This window comes from Andrena cerasifolii, chromosome 9 (genome assembly GCF_050908995.1).
Source record: "Andrena cerasifolii isolate SP2316 chromosome 9, iyAndCera1_principal, whole genome shotgun sequence".
NCBI classification, from domain to species: domain Eukaryota; kingdom Metazoa; phylum Arthropoda; class Insecta; order Hymenoptera; family Andrenidae; genus Andrena; species Andrena cerasifolii.
In genome coordinates this window covers 7,257,509-7,278,769 of record NC_135126.1, presented here as the reverse complement: position 1 = coordinate 7,278,769, position 21,261 = coordinate 7,257,509, and the positions used below count along the sequence as shown (strand labels likewise).

General features: G+C 51.6%; 1 protein-coding gene across 6 annotated transcripts in view; it reads left to right on the top strand.

The window, feature by feature from the left end:
- Mdr49 (Multi drug resistance 49) overlaps window positions 1-21,261 on the top strand; it is a 64,491-nt gene that overhangs the window by 36,311 nt on the left and 6,919 nt on the right. For 4 of the 6 annotated variants that reach the window (XM_076820465.1, XM_076820464.1, XM_076820466.1 and 1 more), the window contains 11 exons: window positions 7,761-7,894; window positions 10,285-10,354; window positions 10,819-10,903; window positions 11,459-11,652; window positions 12,301-12,549; window positions 14,519-14,932; window positions 15,370-15,793; window positions 17,208-17,411; window positions 18,920-19,271; window positions 19,546-19,773; window positions 20,084-21,033. In XM_076820465.1, coding sequence (XP_076676580.1) covers window positions 7,783-7,894; window positions 10,285-10,354; window positions 10,819-10,903; window positions 11,459-11,652; window positions 12,301-12,549; window positions 14,519-14,932; window positions 15,370-15,793; window positions 17,208-17,411; window positions 18,920-19,271; window positions 19,546-19,773; window positions 20,084-21,033 — 3,282 coding nt within the window. In that variant the 5' untranslated portion in view covers window positions 7,761-7,782. The remainder of the gene's footprint in view (window positions 1-7,760; window positions 7,895-10,284; window positions 10,355-10,818; window positions 10,904-11,458; window positions 11,653-12,300; window positions 12,550-14,518; window positions 14,933-15,369; window positions 15,794-17,207; window positions 17,412-18,919; window positions 19,272-19,545; window positions 19,774-20,083; window positions 21,034-21,261) is intronic. The other 2 variants (XM_076820468.1, XM_076820470.1) reach the window with 1 other exon arrangement.

Below are 21,261 nucleotides of genomic sequence, written 5' to 3'. Positions count from 1 at the left end.
CACGCGGTTGGGAATTCCGTCGGCGAAATCGGCGCGATATTGGGGCCCGCGATACCGATGAGCCAGCGATATATCGCGCCGTCTCTGATCGATCTACAATTTGATAGCGCCGCCTTCGGCCCCGAAAGTCTCCCGATTACAAGGGCGAGACGCGGTGCTCGGCTCCCCCTGCATTTTTATGGCTTCAGGGAGCCGGGCGAGAAGTTTCAAGGAGGGAAAGAAGGATCGAGGGAAGTTTGCAGGTGGGAAGTTGGTCTGCGCGAGGAAGTAATCCGATCCGTGACGAATGGAAAGATTTCACCGCGCGACACCGCGGCCTTCTCGATGTCTGACACGGAATCGCTTAATCCCCTCGTACAAATTAATTCCGTCGCGCGGAAGCTGTTCCCCGTGCTCGTCGATACCCTCGATCCATCTCGAGCTTCTCGAAGACGTACGACGTCGCTGCTACTTTTCTCTATAGAGATTCCTCCCCGTAGAACGAGCGACGAAGGAGCCGGCGTTACGATCAAATTCGATTCCAGCTGCCAGACCGAACCGAGTGATGTCATTCGGGCGCGATAGCATCTGGGAATTTTCAACGATCGGCTCGAGCAAACGAGTGGTGCTCGTAGATAGAGCTTGTCGCGCTGATAAGTGGCACTGTAGATCAGCGAGAGCACGGAGCACGAGTGACGATTAAGAGCTGCACCAGCTCGCTTCAGAAGTCTCTCTACTACTTCCGCGAATAATTCAGAGGCTGCTGGTCGCTGGACCAACGAATACGTTCGCGATTTACACGCGTAGTGAAAGTCTCGAAGATCGATGGAAGATCGCCACATCGTCGGGCTCTAGCGTGTCGCGATCGATCACCGTCTCTTATTAGCGGGGGGAAAGATAGCGCTGCTTTGGGATAAACCGGATCTGGCGCCGTATTACCTTTCGATAACGACAGCGGCGCGGTATCGCGCGCGATCGTTCGTTATTCCTCGTATTATCAATTAATCGAGGCACCTCGCGTTCGCTGCGCGCCCCATCGCTCAATCTGTCTTCAATTACCGCCGTTCGAGCCGAGATATACATTATCTCACCGCCGCGAACGGTATAACCTTCCTCCCGATTTCCAGATGATTCTCTTGGCACCAGACAGCGCAGCGTCTTCCTCTCGCTCCCTGCGAACAGGCGTCTTCTCAGGACTGGCAGCGGCTGTTGTTGGCACGGCGCGCGATTCTTTTCATCTTTTATAGAAGAGACTTTACACGCGATACGGAGTCGAACGGGACGTTCCGCATATTCCTCGGCGGAGGAACGCGGAGGCGACGGCGGCCGCCATCACCGTCCCGGTATTTCGGGGTTTACGGGGTCTAAAAAGAATTAGGGGAGGAGGCGGAGGTGCGAGGGGGACTCGAAGCCCACGCTTTCTGCCAACGTCGGAGAAGCTTCCGCGAGATTGACTTGGCAGAAAAGTGGGCGGCGCTGGCCAGACTCGCCCAAGGTTGCAGACGATCTCGTCTGTCAGGGTCCTCCACGTATTTAGCCTTTCGACCGTCGCGCACGTGTATATAGAGCCGCGTGTATATAAAAATACGACCAGACGACCCGAGCGACGACGTGTCGTCCCCTCGATGCTAGAAGCACCGCCGGGGTTCAACGCCTGTTCAATATTTCCGGGTAAATCGGAGCATTCAGCCCCTTCGCTCTGTTTCTTAACCCTGCGTCTTTCAACCGCGAGTTCGTCAGTTCACTATCTCGGTGTCCATTCAGCGAAACGACGAAGGTGAGGCTCGGTAGAAACGTCCCCCTGTGCCAAGATGCTTGCTAGCGGGAGGCTGTAGCTTCAGGCAGCAGCCATGTTGAATATCAAGCTCAAAGGAAGAAGGGATCTTTTAACGACGACTCAGGGTAGCTTAATTAACAGTCACTTGTCTGTGGACACGAGCGAACGATCGGAAATTCCAGCCCTCCAGAAATTCGAGGCCGCTCTGCTTTGCGTAGATCTGTAAGGAAGCTGCGCAGGAAATGAAGCAGTAAATCTGCCGTAAATAGCAGGGAATCGAACGCCGCCTCGCGGGGGCAGAAATATCCACGGGCGAGATATTTCCAGCGAAAGTTCGCGAGAGAGGTACACAAGCTACACGGTTCCAAGAAGCGAATTAACGATTCGTTCCGCTCCGTCGGAGGCGTTGCGCAGAGCCCGCCGCCGATAAATCAGCTCCCTGAACTGTGAATGAAGTCGACGACGGTTGCAGGTCGATTTTTCTTATCGCCGACTGTTGCTTCATCGTTGCCCGCGCCCGCTCGCGGGGCTCCCCGTTTCGTCGATCGCGGAGAGCCTCGGAGCTCCGCTAGCGACAAGCCCGTCGACGCGGAGCGCGCCGTCAAGCAGCCTTAGGTAGACACGGATTAGGAGAGCAGACGGGGCGATTCATCTCGGCGACCAGATTTCTAGAACGTCTAAAATTAACTTGAACGCGCGAGATCGAACCCGCTGATCTCGCGGCAGGGAAAAGAAGGCCGCGGAACGCGCGATCCGGAGCATTCGCATAAATCTCCGCCGGTCAACGTGACCCAAGGTTTGTAAATATTTGAACGAGCCCGTCAGCGAGAATCTGCGCGCAACAGTTTCTTGGAGCACCGCGCGCGAAAATTGAACGTGGGAAATTCAAAAGCTTGCAGCGTGCCCATGAATTCGATGCCACGGGTCGAAAAAAGAAAGGTCGCGAATCGTTGGATCAACTGGTGGAGGTCGAAACTTTTCGTTCGCTCTTCGCCCGGGGAGTGGGAAGTTCGACATTTATCATTGGTTACCCGAATAGATGGAATTCCGTGGCGCAAGTTTCCCGCGGGACATCGGTCCGCGCCGGATGCGGAAGCGTAGCGGAGAATTGGCAGCGTGTTAGACGCTCGCGCGGGCTCGGACCGCAAGAATCGTGCCCGCTGGCCGTTTCAAAGTACAATGGAAATTAATTGGTCGGGGCTTAACGAACCTCAGTGAGCATAAAGCGGCCGTGCGCTCAACGTTGGATCTCTTTAATTATGGCCAGACCCGGGGAACATAATTCGCGATCGTGCTCGGGAAAAATTCCATCGCTCGCTATCAGTTGGAAACGATCTCCCACCGTGCTTGATGCTGATAATAATAATAATAATAAAAAAAATAATAATAATTCTGTATTGCACAGTAGACATTACAAAAGAAAACATATAAGAAAACAAGGAAGAGATTTTTATTCTAAATAGTTATACTTATAGCACATATAACAGTAGACCAGTGCAAAAGTCTAGGGACAGATATCATCTGTTTGTTAACCTAATCGGAAAATAGATGTAGATAGCCGAATAACGTAATCACGAATACGGACTAAAATCATTTAGGGTGTATTGGATTTTTTGAATATCGAAAAGAAGAATTGAAACACTGTTGAAGAGGATGGACGAGATCTGATCTCTGCGGAGAAAGTGCGCAAGGAGAAGTGCACCGTAACGTGTCAGACACGCCTTGCGTTCAGCACGCTCGGGAATAATCGCAGAAGTTACTAGAATTTGATTCGGAATCGAAACAGGTGGCCAGAAAAATGATGGAATTTACCTAACGCAACTGTTACCCCCTATTAATCGAATATCGCGACTTAATTCCTAAAGGTGTTAACACCATCGCGAAAAGGTTCCCGCCAACGAAGTCACCGAGCCGCGTCTTCGATTCAACAGATCCAATGTTTATCTTCTTGCCGGCGACAAAACTTCACCGAAGATTACCACAAGTTATTTGATCAAACATTTGTCGATATTTGTAAGAATTCGCGGGGATCGAGGAAGTTTCGGCCGCGTCGCCTGGACGGGATCGAAATTTATGCGGGCCACCGCGGACCGCAAAAGGATTATGCAATGCTCGGGCCGGGGAGCTCCGTTGGAAATTAGTTTCCGAGCTTAATGGAGTTTTGCGATTGCGAAAGGTGCCGCGGCAGACGACGAAAGTCGCCGGAACTTTCCGTGTAACTTTAGCAATTTTTCCCATTAGCCGCGATTTTTCAACGACGGGACGCGGCCCCCCCCTGACGAAGTTACAGCTTGAAAATTGGGAGTGGGTGGACAGAGGGTGGATATCCGCCGCGCAGCCCGCGAATACATTAGCGCGACAAACTTCGCGGGGATTGTTTTCACCGCCGAAAATTCTCTTTACCAGCGCGTTAACTGAATTTCGAGCAGCCTCCACAAACTCGAGGAAAGATTGCTTGCCCGCTGGAGGAGATGAATAAAAACCTTGGAGCTCCATCTGGATCATCCTTATCAGCCGGATGAATTGACGCGATCGTTGGATAAAACCGACGATTACTTTCGTTTCTCAGTCTCTGGTTGTCTCAGAGCTTCGCAGTTCCTCTGCTTTGTTCCCCTTGCAAGTATACCTCGAGCATAATCCGACAAAGTGGGCCGCGTAAGCCGCTGCGCTACAGTGCTGCGGAACCGGAAAGAAACGTATAGGAACTTGCGCAGGATCGGAATAGCGGGACGAAAATTTCCATTCGCTGGCTGAGGCTGCGCAGATGTTCTCCGTCGGGCCTGTCCACGAAAATAGAAACTTGGACCAAATTCGGGGCTTCCGCGGGGCGTGGAGAGCGCTCTCGCAGTTTCGTTAATGCACAGTAACGCCGGGACGGGGATGACAAAACTGCGCGAGCGCGTCTCCGTATCTCGTCGGGCGGCTCCTTCCGCCCGACTTCCGATCTCGCGATCTCATCGATGATTTACGGGCCGCGGAAAAGGGCGAGGGACGAGGCGGGCCCGTGTCTTCGGGCAGGGCGGAACTTCGGGGACAATTTATCGGCGCATCGATCGTAACGAGCGGGGAGATTTTATAAACTGCTCGTCGGAAGGGAGCAATGAAGGAGAAATTGGATCCTCGTGTCGCGAGGGTGGACCGAGGGGGTAGCGATGTTATTGGGAAGCAGACGAATGAAATCGCGGAGATCGCTCGTGAAATAGGATAATTCGAATGTGACTGCTCAGAACCAGCTCCTCGAGAGACGTTATTGCCCGTCGCGTCTCAATTTTAGCTTTGGAGAAGCATTGGCAATAAAAGGCACGAGCATCTTCGCAGTTTCGATTTCAAAGGAGCAGCATTCGAGGGTCGATCAAACGCGTTACGCTGCCATCTCGCTGTCTTCTGAACCGTGCTTACGGGGCACGCGTGATTTCGACATATTTGGCGGGGTATACAGTTGATCGTAGATGGTTTAGGTGGCCCTCCGCTGTAAGGGGCGGTCGGTAGACCTCGGGAGGAAATAAGAGTCGCAGAAGTTGGCGCACGGGCGCGTTCCGTCGTTACCTTCGGTTGCGGTAACGCTCCGCCTGTCGGTTGATGAAAGAGGAGACGCCCATAACAAAGGAACGGCTGATCAAAGTGCAAAAGTAATGAAAGATACGGGGCCGAGGGTAAAAAGAGCTGGTGCTTTTTATTGGTTTTCTCCCGTTTGCCCGACGAACACTCCTATGGAGTACTTTTGATCTTCACCAGGGGGGAGCCAAGATCACTGTCGTCGACGGAAGAAAACGGGGACAGCTCCGTTGATATTTTAAGAGATCGTCCGCGATTCGTCTAATTATACTGGCTGCAATTATACAGGCTGCAGCAAGCTTCTGGGGCAAGCTGAAAGGAATCGAGGAAAATTCTGTGCCATTTTGCAGTCTGAGCTTCCCTTTTCAAGATATAAGGAATATGTACTCCTCGATTTCGTAATACGTAGAAAATACAAGTTCGTTAAAAAATGTAGGAAAAAGTAACGAGACTGAATTTCGCTTTGCACGCTTCTTTTTGTCACTGTCATTAGTGAGCACAGTAGTAGAGTAAACAGCGTTTACTCTACAGTAGTTTAAACTACCCTCAGAAAAGGAAGAAAAATGTCGTAATATTAAAAACCAGGAACTGTTACTTTCTACTCATAAATCTAGCACACGAGAGACCGCGATGTCGTGATATTGTGCCCGAGTTCAATGGTAAACTTTGCCACCCTTGTCGAGCATAGCTTTGACTCGTTGTCAGTCTTATGCGAACCGTGATACCGAGCGGAACTGTCAAAGAACGTCACACGCGACGCGTTCCTCTTCTACCCTTTGATAGAAACCAAAGCTCGAGTCATGTGTCGAAAAAGCATACGTGCCTGCGCACGTTTTTCGCTTGTAAGTAATACTGGCATTCGGATAGTACACGCTCGAAGTCGAGCTCTTGAACTTCAGCTGCGTCTATCTCGAAAACGAAGCCGCAGATCGCGAAGTACTTTCATAAAGTACTCGCATAAGAACTTTCCACGTCGCGGCTTGTCCCATAGTCTTGAGGCAGCCTGTATTATGCTTGAACGCGCCATCTCGGAGAGAGTGCAGCTCGAATTAATTCAGCTCGAAGCACGAGTAACGAGAAAATTAAGGTGCTTCTTTTAACGATTAAAAGGGTGCCCCCCCCCCTCCCGCTGAAAAAGTACGGGAAGACAACCTCTGTCGGGTTAACGACGAAAGACCCGCTAAGTCAGTTTGCAACACTGCGACGACGTTCCTTTGCCGCACTCATTATACTGTTCATTCAGCAATTAGCAGAGCAATTAGATGTAAAGGGGTACTGGTGCCATGCCGGCTGAAATGTCGTTACTTATATCGTAAACCCTTCTATTCGCGCTCCACCTCGCGTATAATACACAGACGATTTAATTGATAAAACGAAACCTTCCAGCATGAAAGTTTAATTCTACCAATTTTAATTATCCAAAACTGCGCCTCGACCTCCGGCAAGAAACGTAAAGGGATAATGGTGCAACAAAACCTCCCCCCGTTATCTCGAGTAATATTTTAATTACTGCTGCAAGGGAATCGCGGCAAGACCGTAGATCCTTCCAGTCAATCGATTAATCAACACGGATTAGCGCAGTTTCTAATCATCGCTTAGATTGGATGTCCCGTAAACGTACGATACAGTGGATAATGACCGATGTAAACAGAGTTTGTTGTCCCCGGATTATCGCTGCTAATTGCAGTTCGCGCGAGGGCCTCCCCCATCCCCCCTGCCCCACCCACTCGCTCCCCCGACGAACGAAATGGATGTCTGTTACCGAATCGGACCGTCGACAATGGATCACTCCTGCAAATATTGACCGCAACAAATATAGGCTGGACAGCAATCAAAACGTCAGGCCGGCTTAATTTATCGCGGTCGCGCAAGGGTGGCGGCGGTTGGTTTTTTTCCCCACGTTCACGCGACGCCGGTTTCGTCGCGGCGCCGATTGTTTCGAGCTTATTGGAAGCTCTCTGGGGGATGGACACGGTTATCTCGTCGACGTTTCGAAGCTGCAGGAATTCGGGCGGGGTTATCGCGCCGGGGAAATGAGGCGGAACCTCGCCGAGGCTGGAACGAGTAGAGCTACTCAAGGCACCTCGAGTGACGTGTAAAAAATTAAACAACACTTTGCGGAGTACCTCGGAGTGCTGGGCGCCTGAAATGTCTGTACCTACAGCTCGGTGCGCAAACGTACTTGCTCCCACGATCCTTCGTTCCCTCCACCCTTTCAATACGAGCACCAACTGCCGCCAGGTTGGACTTTCAAACTTTTCCGCGACACATCGTGGCTGCGAAATCGATTGGACGAGGGTACATTGGGGATCGTTGCAGTTCATCGCGCCCCTAAACATGAAACTCGTATTTCTATATGTACATCTAATTATCCCAGTCATCGCTGTCGACGCAAATCATCGATCCAGGCATCGCCGCAGCTAACAGCTACCATCTGTTCTGATTGCAGAGTTGTTAATTAAGAATGCGCGATGACACGGCGAATTTATCAGTGGACCGCAAACCCGCGCGAGAAGGCGCAGGGTATGGAAATGGAACCCCGCAAAACAAACTCTCACCACCAGGAAAAAATATTCTTGAAGTGTAAGTACCCAAAGCCACTGGCCACGCTAACCGTTACCATCGACTGAACCGCGCCGATCCCGCTCTCTTCCATTGCACTTTATTAACCCCCGCGTAACCGCTTTCACGCACTAGCCCCCATTTTATTAGAGGCCTGCGCGTTTAACGAGCAATTTCGTCGAATTAATTCACATGGCCGGCCAGCTTTATTAACCGCACGCTGGCCCAGCTTTTCGCGTAACATGGTGTATAAAAGGAGGGGGAGGAAGAGGGCCGAGGTGGCTTATCCACAGCTGATCGATGGTTATAATGCTCATGATCGATGGGTTGAAAAATTGCGATTTTTTTTGTTCTTCTCCCTCGACTCGGCCACTCCTGTTTCGCTGTTGGAGCACTCGATCAGCCGGTGATCGATCGCCGAGCCAACGACAATCGAGATTTCGCGGATCGACGGAGTAGGTCCCCCGTCGATACCACCGTGGCTAACGTTCGTACTGGATTATTAAATCGCTCCTGCCCGACACGCGCTCGATCGAAAGTCGTCCGGTCGGCCTTTCCGCGCGCTCCTTCGCCGCATTCGCGTTCGCTGGACCGTCGAGTAATACCATTGAAAGTGTTAGAAGACAGATATCGGTAACGGTGCAACGGATCCGAGAGACTCCGCGGCGCGGCGTTACAAAGGATCCAATTACGCTAACGCGATCGAGGGGAGCTCGTTTGAGGCACGGCTCGCGGGACTACTGCAAAGCCAGAAAAGAGGGGGGGCCGGTGTTAAATTTACAAGCGTGGCGGCGACGCTTGATAAACGTGTAATTACAGACGCGGATGCTTCCGCACACAGGCACTTCTTTCCCCGCGGCGGGCCTTTGTTTATCCAACGATTCAAACCGCGCAACATCGACGTAGCGTTATGAACAATGGACGAGGACGGAGAGGGATTAATCCTCGTTTGTTCCTCGTTTTAATCATTCCGCTCTTCAAAATGCTGCGCTATTATGAACCGGGATACACCGGAGCAAATGAGTTTAACATCGAGTTTCACTGTCGAGATAGATTGCGGTGCCATGCTTGTATTAGCCAATCCTTATCAAGCCCCTTTATGGGAAGAGAATTTGGGAACAGCGACGAGGTAAAGAACACCGTAACGTGCGTTCAAGCATTTTCATTGAATTAACGCAGGCTGGCGGCGGGAATTCAGATTCAACTCCGTGTAGTTGAACCTTTCAAGCGCGACTCGCGAAGATGGGGGTGGATACGCGCGGCAGTGTAATCCGTGCAGCTGGCAGCCTCGTATTCTCCGCGTAAAACGCCGATCGTAGATTTGTCGCAGGAGTTTCGAACAGCAATTACGCCGCTAATGGAGCCCCTACGGGAAGATCTCGGCCGACTTTCGCCCCAAGTCCATCGCCCAGCCCCTCGGAATCCACCCCCTCCGCGACAGCTTCCTTTTTCCTTCACGCGCCGACGACGGCCACGATCCATACGCTTCTCCTGTCCCCGTTGATCTGCGAGCCGACGATTTACGAAGCGTTCCCCGCTGATTTATGATACCGCGCGACGCACCGTGCACCACGGATCGTTTATTACCCGCGCGGGATAATGGCAATCGATTCCCATTCCGCGAGCAACCGAACAGGACCTCCCGTCCAATCCCTTGCTCCGCGTTGACACTTCCGAGTCCTCATTTCTTTTTTATTCGCACTTGGAGGGCGAGAGGGGCGAGGGGGCCAGGTGCAGCGTCGCAAGGAGCAAACGAGCGATCGTTGTGAATTCCTCCAGAGCCCCCCCCCCCGGGTAATTGTTTAGCTCTTCACAATCTCGATTCTTAGGAGGCGAAGACAGTGCCTCTTCCTCGCGCAGGAGCACAGGGTGCATCGATTCCCCGGCGATTTACGCTCCTCGCTTCTTCGAGGCGCGACATGGTGCATCGTTTATCACTGCGTTTTAATCGAACGAGGGGGCGCGTCCCTTTCCGCGCATTCGATCCCGACGTTTCTTACGCGATCTGTTCGGTCTCCGGTCTCGAGTTCAGAAATGTTGTCACGGGATTTCGTAAGAAACAGGAAGCTAGCTAGAAAGCGTGCGATCGTTATCAGTGTTTGCCAAAGAACGACACGCGCTGGATTAAGTAAGCGATAGTAGACGGTACTAATTCCGCGAATTCATTCGTTACGGTGTTATTTGGGCCGATTTCTGACAGTGCGTTTAATAATCCAGTCACGCGTGATACGAATGACGTGAGGTCGGAATTTTAAGAGCAAGAGTCGGCGACAGCGTTCGTCGTCGACTCCGTACGACTTGAGTCGTATGACGGAAGGGGACGATCGTATCTTTAAAGCTTCCTCCCCGATGCATACGAAAGTATTGTTGTAGGATGTTCTGTGTACGGTACCTTCTATATTTCATTTCAGACACGCTCCAAGACGCGGGGAAGGATAAAGAGGAAACTGAGTATATGCTACAAGAGAATGGCGCACCAATGTACGAATAAGATTCTTACAGACGAATGTCATGTTAAAAGCTTAAAGATAGGAGAACCGGATAGAGGGATATCCAGGATCGTTGTAGAACGATAACGGGAATTATTAATGAGAGGGAATCCTCGTACTAGCGACTGGAAGAATCGTATAAATTTATCATAAAAGTTTCTTTACCTTTCCCATAGCAGCTACGTACATTCCATTGGAGAGTACTTCTGGACCATCAGTTCCCTCTGAAAATGTCCTATTCTGTTTCACAATTTAATGATTCATTCCCAATCAATCTGTTCGCTGTAGTCTCTTTCTATTATACATACAGAAGTCCAGAAGTATTCTGCAGTGAGTGTGGCCCATCGTTTACCTTTGTTGGCATAGAAAGGAAGTACGAGAGAAGCACGCGATATACTGGCGACGAATTCGCGAGAGCGAGCACGATTAATGACGCGGAGTTCTCTCTGTCCACAGTGAGTTCGTGCCACCACAAACCAAGGAGGAGGACAAGCCTGCCCCTGCAGAGCCTTCCTTACCACCGGTGCCTTACTTCAAACTCGTAAGTGTTTTACAGCCCCTCCTCCGGGCCGAATAATTCCTGTGTCTCGAATTTTCCAGCTGATCCTCCAGCACCCTAATTCCCATTGTCTTGGAACTTAACGAGCATGCCTCTCCGTCGATCGACCTCCCTCCTGTTTTTGTTTAGAACTAGTCGGATCTAGGGCCATTAATCACCGTCGTTAGGGCCGACGCGAATTTCCCAGGTTAAATCTCCCGTGAAGCTCAAGTTTGCCCCACACCCCTCCTCTCCACTAAATCATCCGGAGAATATGTTTCTGAAATTTTCGACTAGTTCGCGACAAATTACGGCGCGCACGGCCCGGAATTTCACGGAATTCTCGACGAGAACCCATCAGAGTCGGATAATTAACATAACGTCGATGCTCGGTGTGCCGCGATTAATTAAACCCCACCAAACAATCCCCTCCCGCGTAGCCTCGCACGTGTCCCGTTCACCCCCACACAGGGGAAAGTTTGTATTTCAGTTTAATCCGCGGAGCCGTTGGAAGTTCGCTAAACCGTGACGGTGATATCGCATGGCGTTTGTTCGCAGTTTCGATTTGCAACATGCGGGGAGCTGATGCTGATGGTCGGCGGCCTGATCATGGGAACCCTGACAGGCCTCTGCATCCCCATCTCGACGATCCAGTACGGTGAATTCACCACGCTGCTGGTGGATCGCAACCTGGAGAATCACACGAGCACGCCGACGCTTATAATGAAGTGGTTCGGGGGCGGAATGGTCTTGTAAGTTTCAGCGTACCTCAGACACGCCTACGCGCTGTCATATTTTTGGAACGGACCCCCTCCGCGCGGATCTAGAGGCGCGACGTACTAACCCCCCCCGTCGCGTAGGCACACGTCGCCGGGAGAAAATAGATCACGCGAACGAGTGTACGGTTTCGTCTGGTTCACCCGTTCGGCGTGAAATTTCGAAATCGGGAATCTTGACGGACCCACCGAATGGACGACGGAATTTTATTTGCTTGATGTACATGGTTGTAGAACAGTTTCAAGAATCGATGAATGGGTAGCCTCTGTTTGATAGAGAGCATCGTCAGGCGCGACTTGGCAACGCATCGCGCGAGAGATAATGCGTCGACCAGGATTCAAAATAATGTAAAAATCAAAAGTTAGATCAAGCTGTACTTAGATGTGCCTCGACTTCTGCGATTAAAGTGGAATCGCTAGCGTAATTGCAAAGGAAGCGGAAGAAAAGAGAGCGCAAGTAGAATAGGACAGTATGTGGCCAGACACGCTTTGCGCTGCTCGCAACTGCAGTTGTATCCCTCTGTAACGCTTGGGTTGTGCATTATTTTAATATGTGCTTCGAGGAACAGCAGAGGACTTATCAAACCACCAATCTACAATAATTTTCATCGATCTCGATTGCAGGGGACCTAACGCCACGTACGAGGAAAGAATGATCGCGCTGTATGACGACTCGGTGGCCTTTGGCGTGTCTTCCGCGGCGCTATCCACGTTCCAATTCATCTTTGCCGTGTTCACGGTCGATTTGCTTAACATCGCGGCCTCTAGACAGATTGCACGATTGCGCAAGATGTTCCTGCGTGCCGTGCTCAGGCAGGACATGACGTGGTACGACACCAACACGTCGACAAACTTCGCCAGCAGGATCACCGAGTGAGTATCTTCACATTATCAAGCTTTCCGTAAGAATATATAATTTATATTCCCCCTACTTCCTAACAAGAAACCCCTTCAAATCTCGATACACTCCGCGACTATAAGGTCTCGTTCTAAAAGAAAAATGAAATAAATAAAATCGATTTTTAGACCGGAAGGTTTCCTTGAGTAGTCAAGTTACTTAACTTCAAGTCGCTTGAATTCAATTATGTAACTTGAAACTACATTACCAATCCGAACCTAATATTTACTTGACTTGAAGCATCCTCTCCTGTTTCTTTCAAGATTCAAGTGAAGTAGAGATTCTTTCAACTTAACTTTCCTTGACATACAATTTGATTAATAAGAACGAGACATAGGGGTCCTAACTCATCTTCAAACATCAGCCTAAACCCGAGCACCGAGTCAATGCCCACGAGAAGTTGATCCACCCTCGCGTCTGTTGCGCAAGAGGCATTCCCGAGGGGAAGCTGACACGTTCCTCTCGTAGACGGTATCCCGGAGACTCGCTTAAGTAGTCGTATTTTCTGATGGTGATCCGACCCCGTGGTGCATATCGCGTGTTCGATCTCGCAAGCCGGCGGAAGCGAAGGCGCAGCGGCGTGGCGCGGCGGTGTCCCGAGGAAGCGGCGAGCAAAGTTGAGGAAACGAGATCCGCTCATCAACAGGTGGCCGCTCGCGAAACTCGAAATCCTCGGCCACGATACAACGTCTCTGTTCGCGTCGGGGCCCGCCTAATTATCGAACAGCCAAGGGTGGTTGACGGGGCTAATTAAGACGCCGCGCGGATCTCCTTGCTCGCGCAACGTCGCTCTATTTCGAGAGGCGTCACATTGGGACAATGTATCCGTTGCACAAGTGCAACGAATCGTAATTGCGAAACGAAGCCGTCGATAAACATTTGCATTCATCCGCTGACGTCGGCCGTCGCTGGTTTCTTTGTCCCCGCGCGGAATTTCCGGGTCGGAGCGATGGAAGTCGCCGCGTCGTCACTCGCGTCACCTTTACATCGTCGTCACGTAGACGATAAAACACGCCGCAAATAGCACGGGTGGAATATGTATATCGGAGCGGCTAGAGAAACATGCACACATCGACCGTGGCATCAGAGAAACGCACTTTGGCTCGCGCCTAGCGGCCCGCGCTCATTTATAATGGCAATTACGTAAATTTTATTTGCGCCTCGCATCGCCGCGGTAAAGTTTTATGAACCTAGCTGGAACGAAAGCGCCCGGTACGCCCGCGGGCATTGGTCGCGCGGAATGGCACCGCGATCGCGCGAATCATCATCGTAAATCATCGTGGCTGACGTAGCCGTTCGTACTGTCACTTCTCGGCCAGTAAACGGCAATTTGCGATCGCGGGGCAGCTCGGATTGCGCAATGATTTCGACGATTCGCGCCGCAAAATTCTTCCAGATGCACTGCGCATGAGGTATGCAACGGATGAAAAGTCCCACTGATGTAATGCCACGGAAAAATCACACTTCGTCTTGACGTTTCTTTTATCTGCCGCGATAAGAAGCCGCCACGGCAAATGGGACAACATTGTATCGCACAGTTTACTTTCCCTAAAGCCGGCGTGTTTGCGCTGGGCTCTAGGCGTACACATCGTTTTAGAGTAGCGTCGTATATCAAATAGTGTGCAGGAATCTTACCTATTTCGATATTCCCGCATCCTTCGTCGCTAAGATAGATTCGCTGTACCCGAAGGTGACCCCTATATCGCATAAGATAAGACAAACTTTAATTAATCCGCTGAATGGCTGCCCAACGGCCGTGTTATTTTCGTCTGCGACAAGTTTCGATAGAACCAGAGGGAAGTCGTACGGATACGCTTCTAATTGCGTCGATCCTATCGCGCGCGATGGCAGGAGGCCTAAGTGGGGCGATAACATCGTCGGAAGCAAAGAATTATCCACTGGCCCGTGCGACGATTCCGTTTCTTATTTCCCTCCGTTCCGCAGGGACCTGGACAAGATGAAGGACGGTATCAGCGAGAAGCTCGGAGTCTTCACGTACCTGATGGTCTCCTTCATCTCCTCCATCGTTATATCGTTCGTGTACGGGTGGAAGTTGACGCTGGTGGTGTTGAGTTGCGCGCCAATCATCGTGATAGCCACGGCCGTGGTGGCGAAGGTCCAAAGCTCTCTCACCGCTCTGGAGCTGAACGCTTACGGCCAGGCGGGGACTGTCGCTGAGGAGGTCCTGGGCGCCATCAGGACCGTGATCGCGTTCAATGGCGAGCAAAAGGAGGTGGACAGATACGCGGAGAAGCTGGTGCCCGCGGATAGAACGGGCATAAGGCGAGGAATGTGGTCCGGAGTCGGCGGAGGAGTCATGTGGTTCATCATCTACATCAGCTACGCCGTGGCGTTCTGGTACGCGTTGCTACCTTTCAGAATATTTACCGGGGGTTTCTCGCGGAAGTTGCAACTATATTTCTAGAATAAATGCCTTTGAGCAGAACAAACACGTGCTTCGCGATGAAAATAGGTCGAGTAACTTCTGCGCTCCTGAGGGATGGAGAGAAACGTTTCGAAAGTTGTTTGGTTTAAAAGAGAGGGACGTTACACGAGCAGGGTCCCTCGTTTATGTTCCTCGTCGCGGACCTTGACAGCTGACGTCGCATTGTCTTGAAAATTGGGTCGCCATATTGGGGCGTCTTTGTTCAACCGAGTACCAAACCACTCGAAGCGCTTCTGTCTATCTTCTGGAAGATGAGCCACCAATATGGGTCGAATATCTCGAAATTTCGTTAAAATTCCAAGTTGAGGGGTCCTCAGACCTAATTTCTGTTGTTTGTCCGCCATATTAGGTACGGTGTCCAGCTAATTTTGGAGGACAGACCCAAGGAGGTGAAGGAGTACACCCCCGCTGTCCTGGTCATAGTGTTCTTCGGCGTCCTGGCAGGTGCCCAGAACATGGGCCTGACGTCGCCTCATCTCGAGGCGTTCGCGGTCGCGAGGGGCTCCGCCGCTGCCATATTCCAGGTGCTCGATCACGTGCCACCGATCGACAGCTTGAGCAAGGAGGGCCAGAGGCTTCCAACCGTCAACGGCGAGATCGAGTTCAAGAACGTGCACTTCCAGTACCCGGCCCGAAGAGAAGTGAAGGTGCTTCAAGGTCTGAATCTCAAGATCAATCGCGGGGAGACGGTCGCCCTTGTCGGCGGATCCGGCTGCGGAAAATCGACCTGCCTGCAGCTCATCCAACGGCTCTACGATCCCCATCAAGGACAAGTGAGTAAAAGGAGAATTAAGATCGCTCGGGGCAACGAGGGGATGATAAGAGAAGTTGCGCGGCTGTTCGTAAAATATAAGATGTAAATGCTCGTCGTTCCTCGACGAAGGAGGTGGGAAAATGGCACCGCCCCGGAAGAAAGACTCCGGCGTTAAGCCGTAACTTTTTTAAGACATCTCTCTCGGAGCACGCCGACGGTGTTGAAATTCAAAACGCGCGCCAGCTCCTTATTAAGCCTCCCGTGTCCCATTACCCCCGGTTAATTTAAGCAACGGCACCTTCCTCCGCGCTTTGATCTGCGTCCCAATGAAATAACAAGGAAAATGCGGGGCATAATTCATTTACGAGACGTATTACAGTCTTCTTAGCGCCGTGGATCAATTCTATTAACCACTTAAATTTCTACCTGCAGTCTCGCAACGCCCCGGTACTCACTGCCACTAGACTCACTATTTTCCGCCGGTTACTTCGCGCTCCTCGTTTGTTTGTTTACCAAGAGGCGGCGTAATTTATTGGAACCCAAGAACGCGCGGTATTTTTGTACGGACGTTACGCAACGAGGCGGGTTAATAACCGAGTCATGAATATCCTGCTGACGTTTTTCTCCCCCGTCGAAATTATAGCGGCGTCGAAGAAGCAGCCGGTGCACGCGCCATCGCGGCATCCACCCGCGTTGCTCAGAAAATAACTCCACCCACCGCCGACTTTCTTGCTAACCCCTTTCGGAACAATCCTTTCGACGCGTGCCCCCTCCCTCAAGTGATGGTCACAATTTCGTCCGGCGGGGAAAGGAAGTTTACGAGCCACAGAACGGCAGCAAAACAATTCCTCGCCCGATTAAATTACAGGGAATTCGGGCTGGACGGGGACGGGGAATTTATTTATCCCGTACGGAGGGTTAACGATATCCCAGCCGTGTGAATATTCCATTATTACATCTGTATCCCACGACGGGGGGCGGGAGTTTTACGGGGGACAAGTTTGAAGCGTTTCTCGCAGGAATACAGTGCCGTCGGAGTTTTCTCAGCAGTAAAAGTTTTACGATTCCCGCGTTCCGCATCCGTCGCAGTCCGCCCTCCCCACGGTCGAAAATATTACGCCATATATTCGGCATACTGATTTCGGCCCAGCCCCGCGCGGCATTTACATTTTCCACGTCATCGCTGCAACGGTACCGATAAAACGAGTCCCCCTTGAAATTCGTTTGCGCGACGATCTTCTCGCTACCCCTATTCTATGCTCGCATACAGGGTGTCTCTGAGACGTTCGGCGCAGCGTGCGGGATGAAACATAGAGCGGAATGCTCCGCCGAAGTTTGCTTGGGACGTTGGGGGATGATCCTGTATGGAACAGTGGAGGATCCTCGTCAAAGGCAATTGATACGAGATTCCCTTTATTTCTGTTGGCGAGCAGGTGCTGCTGGACAGCGTGGACGTGGCCAAGCTGAATGTTCAATGGCTCCGTTCGCACATAGGCGTGGTCGGGCAGGAGCCTGTGCTGTTTGACACGACGATACGGGAGAATATCCGTTACGGAAATGAGAGCATTACCGAGGAGGAGATGATCAAAGCCGCGAAGGAAGCGAACGCTCACGACTTCATCAGCAAACTGCCCGAGGTGAGCGCGCCCCGAACCCTTTTTTCCTATTCTCCTCGCGTTCGCCCTGCCGACAGAGCGGAATTTTAGTTTTCCAACCCCCTGTGCCGCGACAGACGCCACCCGATTGATTCGGTCACTTTCCAGTCAAGAGGCTCCAGGACACGTACACACGCGCCACGTGAAACCTTCCAAAGTCCTCCACTCCTGCTCCATCTCCCAGTTCTTTTTTCCATGTCGATGGATCGCAGACTCCTGGTCGGTCCTCACAAAGAGCCGTCTAATTAGAATCCTATCCACCAGCCGTGAATTTACTTTGAATTTTAATCTCGATCTCACACCACCTCCGCGGTGATCACCGTTTGTTCTGTCGGTGATCAGTGTTTCGATTCAGAGCTGCGAATGGATCCTCTTCTATATCGCAAAGAACTGACGAATTAACCCACCGCGTATTGAATTAGTTTTCTCGTTACTGTACTATCTGATCCCTCGATCATCGAAAGCGAAGCTCGTATACAAGCTTCTGTTTCTCTTTCAATTCGCTGGAATGGACGCAGATCATCGGGCAGTGGCAACGTGTTAACAATAGTCTCAGGTGTGACCGTTGGCCCGCGAAACCGGCGGGCAAACAGGCGATAAAACAGCCGCGTTAAACCGCGCGCCAGCAAATAACAGTATCCCTGATTACGGCTGCGTCCACGATTAGGCGTTTATTACCGAATTATCGGTGGACGAGCGTGATGCCTCCAACCTCTGGCCGCTGTACCGCGCGACGTGTTTAGGACACGCAACCGCCCGCGGAAACAAGTGGACCAGACATTTTCCGGTTTATGGAGAACGGTCGGGCGGTGTAGTTCGCGAACACCGACGATCGGGCTCGTGAAATTTTATTCGAGCACCGGGAATGGTCTACGTGTTCGTTGATCGTTAATCAAGTATTGATTAGAGAGGTAAAGGAGCGATTGGGGTGTAGAGTACACCCAAATCTTGGTTGTAGAGTACGTAGGAGGGCTTTCTTTAAGAAGAACAACAGTGGTGGATATTCTTTGCAGAGGGTACTTTCACTTTCTGCTCTTCATCATTGTGTCGTATTACACTCGATCAGGCGAAAAGCAGGGGGGCATTAAACTGTTACATTAACGTTACACGAAGTGCTCCTCCTCGTAAATTTATTAAATCCTCCCCCTCCGTGCTACGTGAGCACTACGCACCCTGCCCGTCATTAATTAAATAATCATTATTTCGAACCATGGAGACCTCGATGACCTCTTGTGCGCGTGCCAATTAAACGAGCACATGGCGGGAGTGCTCCTCTGTCGACAATTATCAACGAACGAAATAGGATTATCAAAATTTGATGAAGTCGTTTCATTTATCAAAGATTTCGATCAGTTTCATTGACAACGTTGCGTCGACTTGGGTGTCGATCGAGGCTATCGAAGGGTTCGATGCACCACCTGTCCCCGATTTGAACTTCGTCTTCTGGGGGCGCAGGAAGCGAGAAGTTATCGGGGGAATCTTTGTTGCAGGGTTACGACAGCCCAGTTGGGGAGCGTGGGTCGCAAATGTCGGGCGGACAGAAGCAGAGGATCGCGATTGCGCGAGCCCTGGTCAGACGACCGGCCATACTTTTGTTGGACGAGGCGACTTCCGCCCTGGATCTCCACAGCGAGGCGACCGTGCAAAGGGCCCTGGACGCCGCGTCAAAGGGCAGAACGACCATTGTCGTCACTCACCGGCTGTCCACCATCACCAACGCCGACCGGATAGTATTTATAAAGGACGGAGTAGTAGTCGAGGACGGCACCCACGAGCAGCTGCTCGCCCTCGGGAAACACTATTACGGCCTGGTTTCCGCCGACGCCAGCGCGACCGCCAGAGGTAATCCACGCTGATCCTTTCCCTTCTCGTGTTATTCAAACTCGCGGCTGTCCACTTTCTCCTCGCAGGCAAATAGTAGATTTTCTTTCCTTGCTTTGTGAAACGTTCGAAGTTTGACGAGAATTGGTATTGCACGAAGTGTACTTCACGTTGAAACTAAATAGAGAAGCACGCGTGGAGCTGTTTCTATTGGCCAGAGCGATTGAAACCGCCTGTACATTTGGCAGAGCGTCATTCTCTATTTAATTACGCGCCTACGTTCTTGTCCAATTAGCGAAAGCAACGGCATCGGCCGCGAAGACAGTGACAGCAGTCATAAAGAAACAGAAGCCGCAATTGAAACGACAGTTCTCCACTCTGTCGATGCACTCTCATCGTTTGTCTTTGGCGGGCGCCTCGGAGACCTCGGGGAATCCACTGGAGGAGCATGAGAAGCCGTACGATGCACCGATGATGAGGATATTCGGGCTCAACAAGCCGGAATGGCCTTTCAATATAATCGGTTAGCACTGAGTATAACTGCGCAATTGATTCGCTTATTATTCCCTCTCTCGTTCTTCTATCCTCTCAGTTGAGAACCAAAAAAAGGCAATCCTGACTGCTCTGTTCCCGATTTCACAATACGCAAGAATCCTCATCCGAACCTAGGATCTGTAACTATTCCCTATCCTCCATCAGTAACAGAAATTAAGAAACCCCTTCGATTCCTTTCCCTTCCCAGATTCTCGGTACTCCTAATTTCTAAAGGCTAGGTACCACTGTTCCTTCCACCAAGCGAATCCACTGACAGAAGAATTATACTCGTGTCGCAGGGTGTCTAGCAGCAGCGATGGTGGGCGCGTCGTTCCCAGCGTTCGCAGTCCTCTTCGGTGAAGTGTATTACGTGCTGGGTCTCCAAGACGACGACGAAGTGCGTCGCGAGACGGTGAACTTCTCCATCATGTTCCTCGTGGTCGGGATCGTGACTGGCGTGGGCACGTTCCTGCAGATGTACATGTTTGGTCTGGCTGGCGTGCGTATGACCACGAGGATCAGGCGGATGACGTTCGCCGCGATGCTGAAGCAAGAGATGGGCTGGTACGACGAGGACACGAACAGCGTGGGCGCGCTCTGCGCCAGGCTCTCCTCGGACGCCGGCGCTGTTCAGGGTGCGACGGGGACTCGCATAGGCTCCATTCTTCAGGCCCTGTCGACGCTGGTGCTCGGGATAGGCCTGTCCATGTACTACACCTGGAAGATGACGCTGGTCTCGGTGGTCTCGATACCGTTGGTGCTCGGCGCGGTGTTCTTCGAAGCGAGGGTGATGAGCGGCCAGGGCTTGCAGGAGAAGAAGAAGATGGAGGCAGCCACGAGGATCGCCATCGAGGCGATCTCGAACATTAGAACCGTGGCTAGTCTGGGTAAGGAGGAGGCATTCTTGGCGCGATACTGTGTCGAGCTGGATCACGTGGCTGCCGCCACCAGAATCAGAAACAGACTCAGGGGATTAGTGTTCTCCTGTGGCCAGACAACACCTTTCTTCGGCTACGCCCTGAGTCTTTACTACGGCGGATCACTGGTGGCCACCGAGGGCCTCAACTATCAGGACGTGATCAAGGTGTCCGAGGCGTTGATCTTCGGCTCGTGGATGCTGGGACAGGCTCTAGCTTTCGCTCCCAACTTCAACACCGCCAAGATCTCCGCTGGAAGAATATTCAAGCTACTGGACAGGGTCCCGGAGATCGCCTCCCCCCCAGACTCGGAAGACAAAGATCTGGACTGGGTGAGTGGGACTGCTATTTCGCTTCTCAGTAGACAGCGGTAGAAAGTAGATCCAATGACTGTGCGGTGTCATGTAAAGACGAGGTAGCGACACGGTTGTCCACGTCGACGGTAATCCAGCTGTCCGTTTCATTACGACTGTTTAGCAAACTATCGAATTTATGGTGTTCACACAGGGCAGCCTCGGGGCAGCACGCTCAAAACGCGATGCAGTGTTTGATCGGAGGCC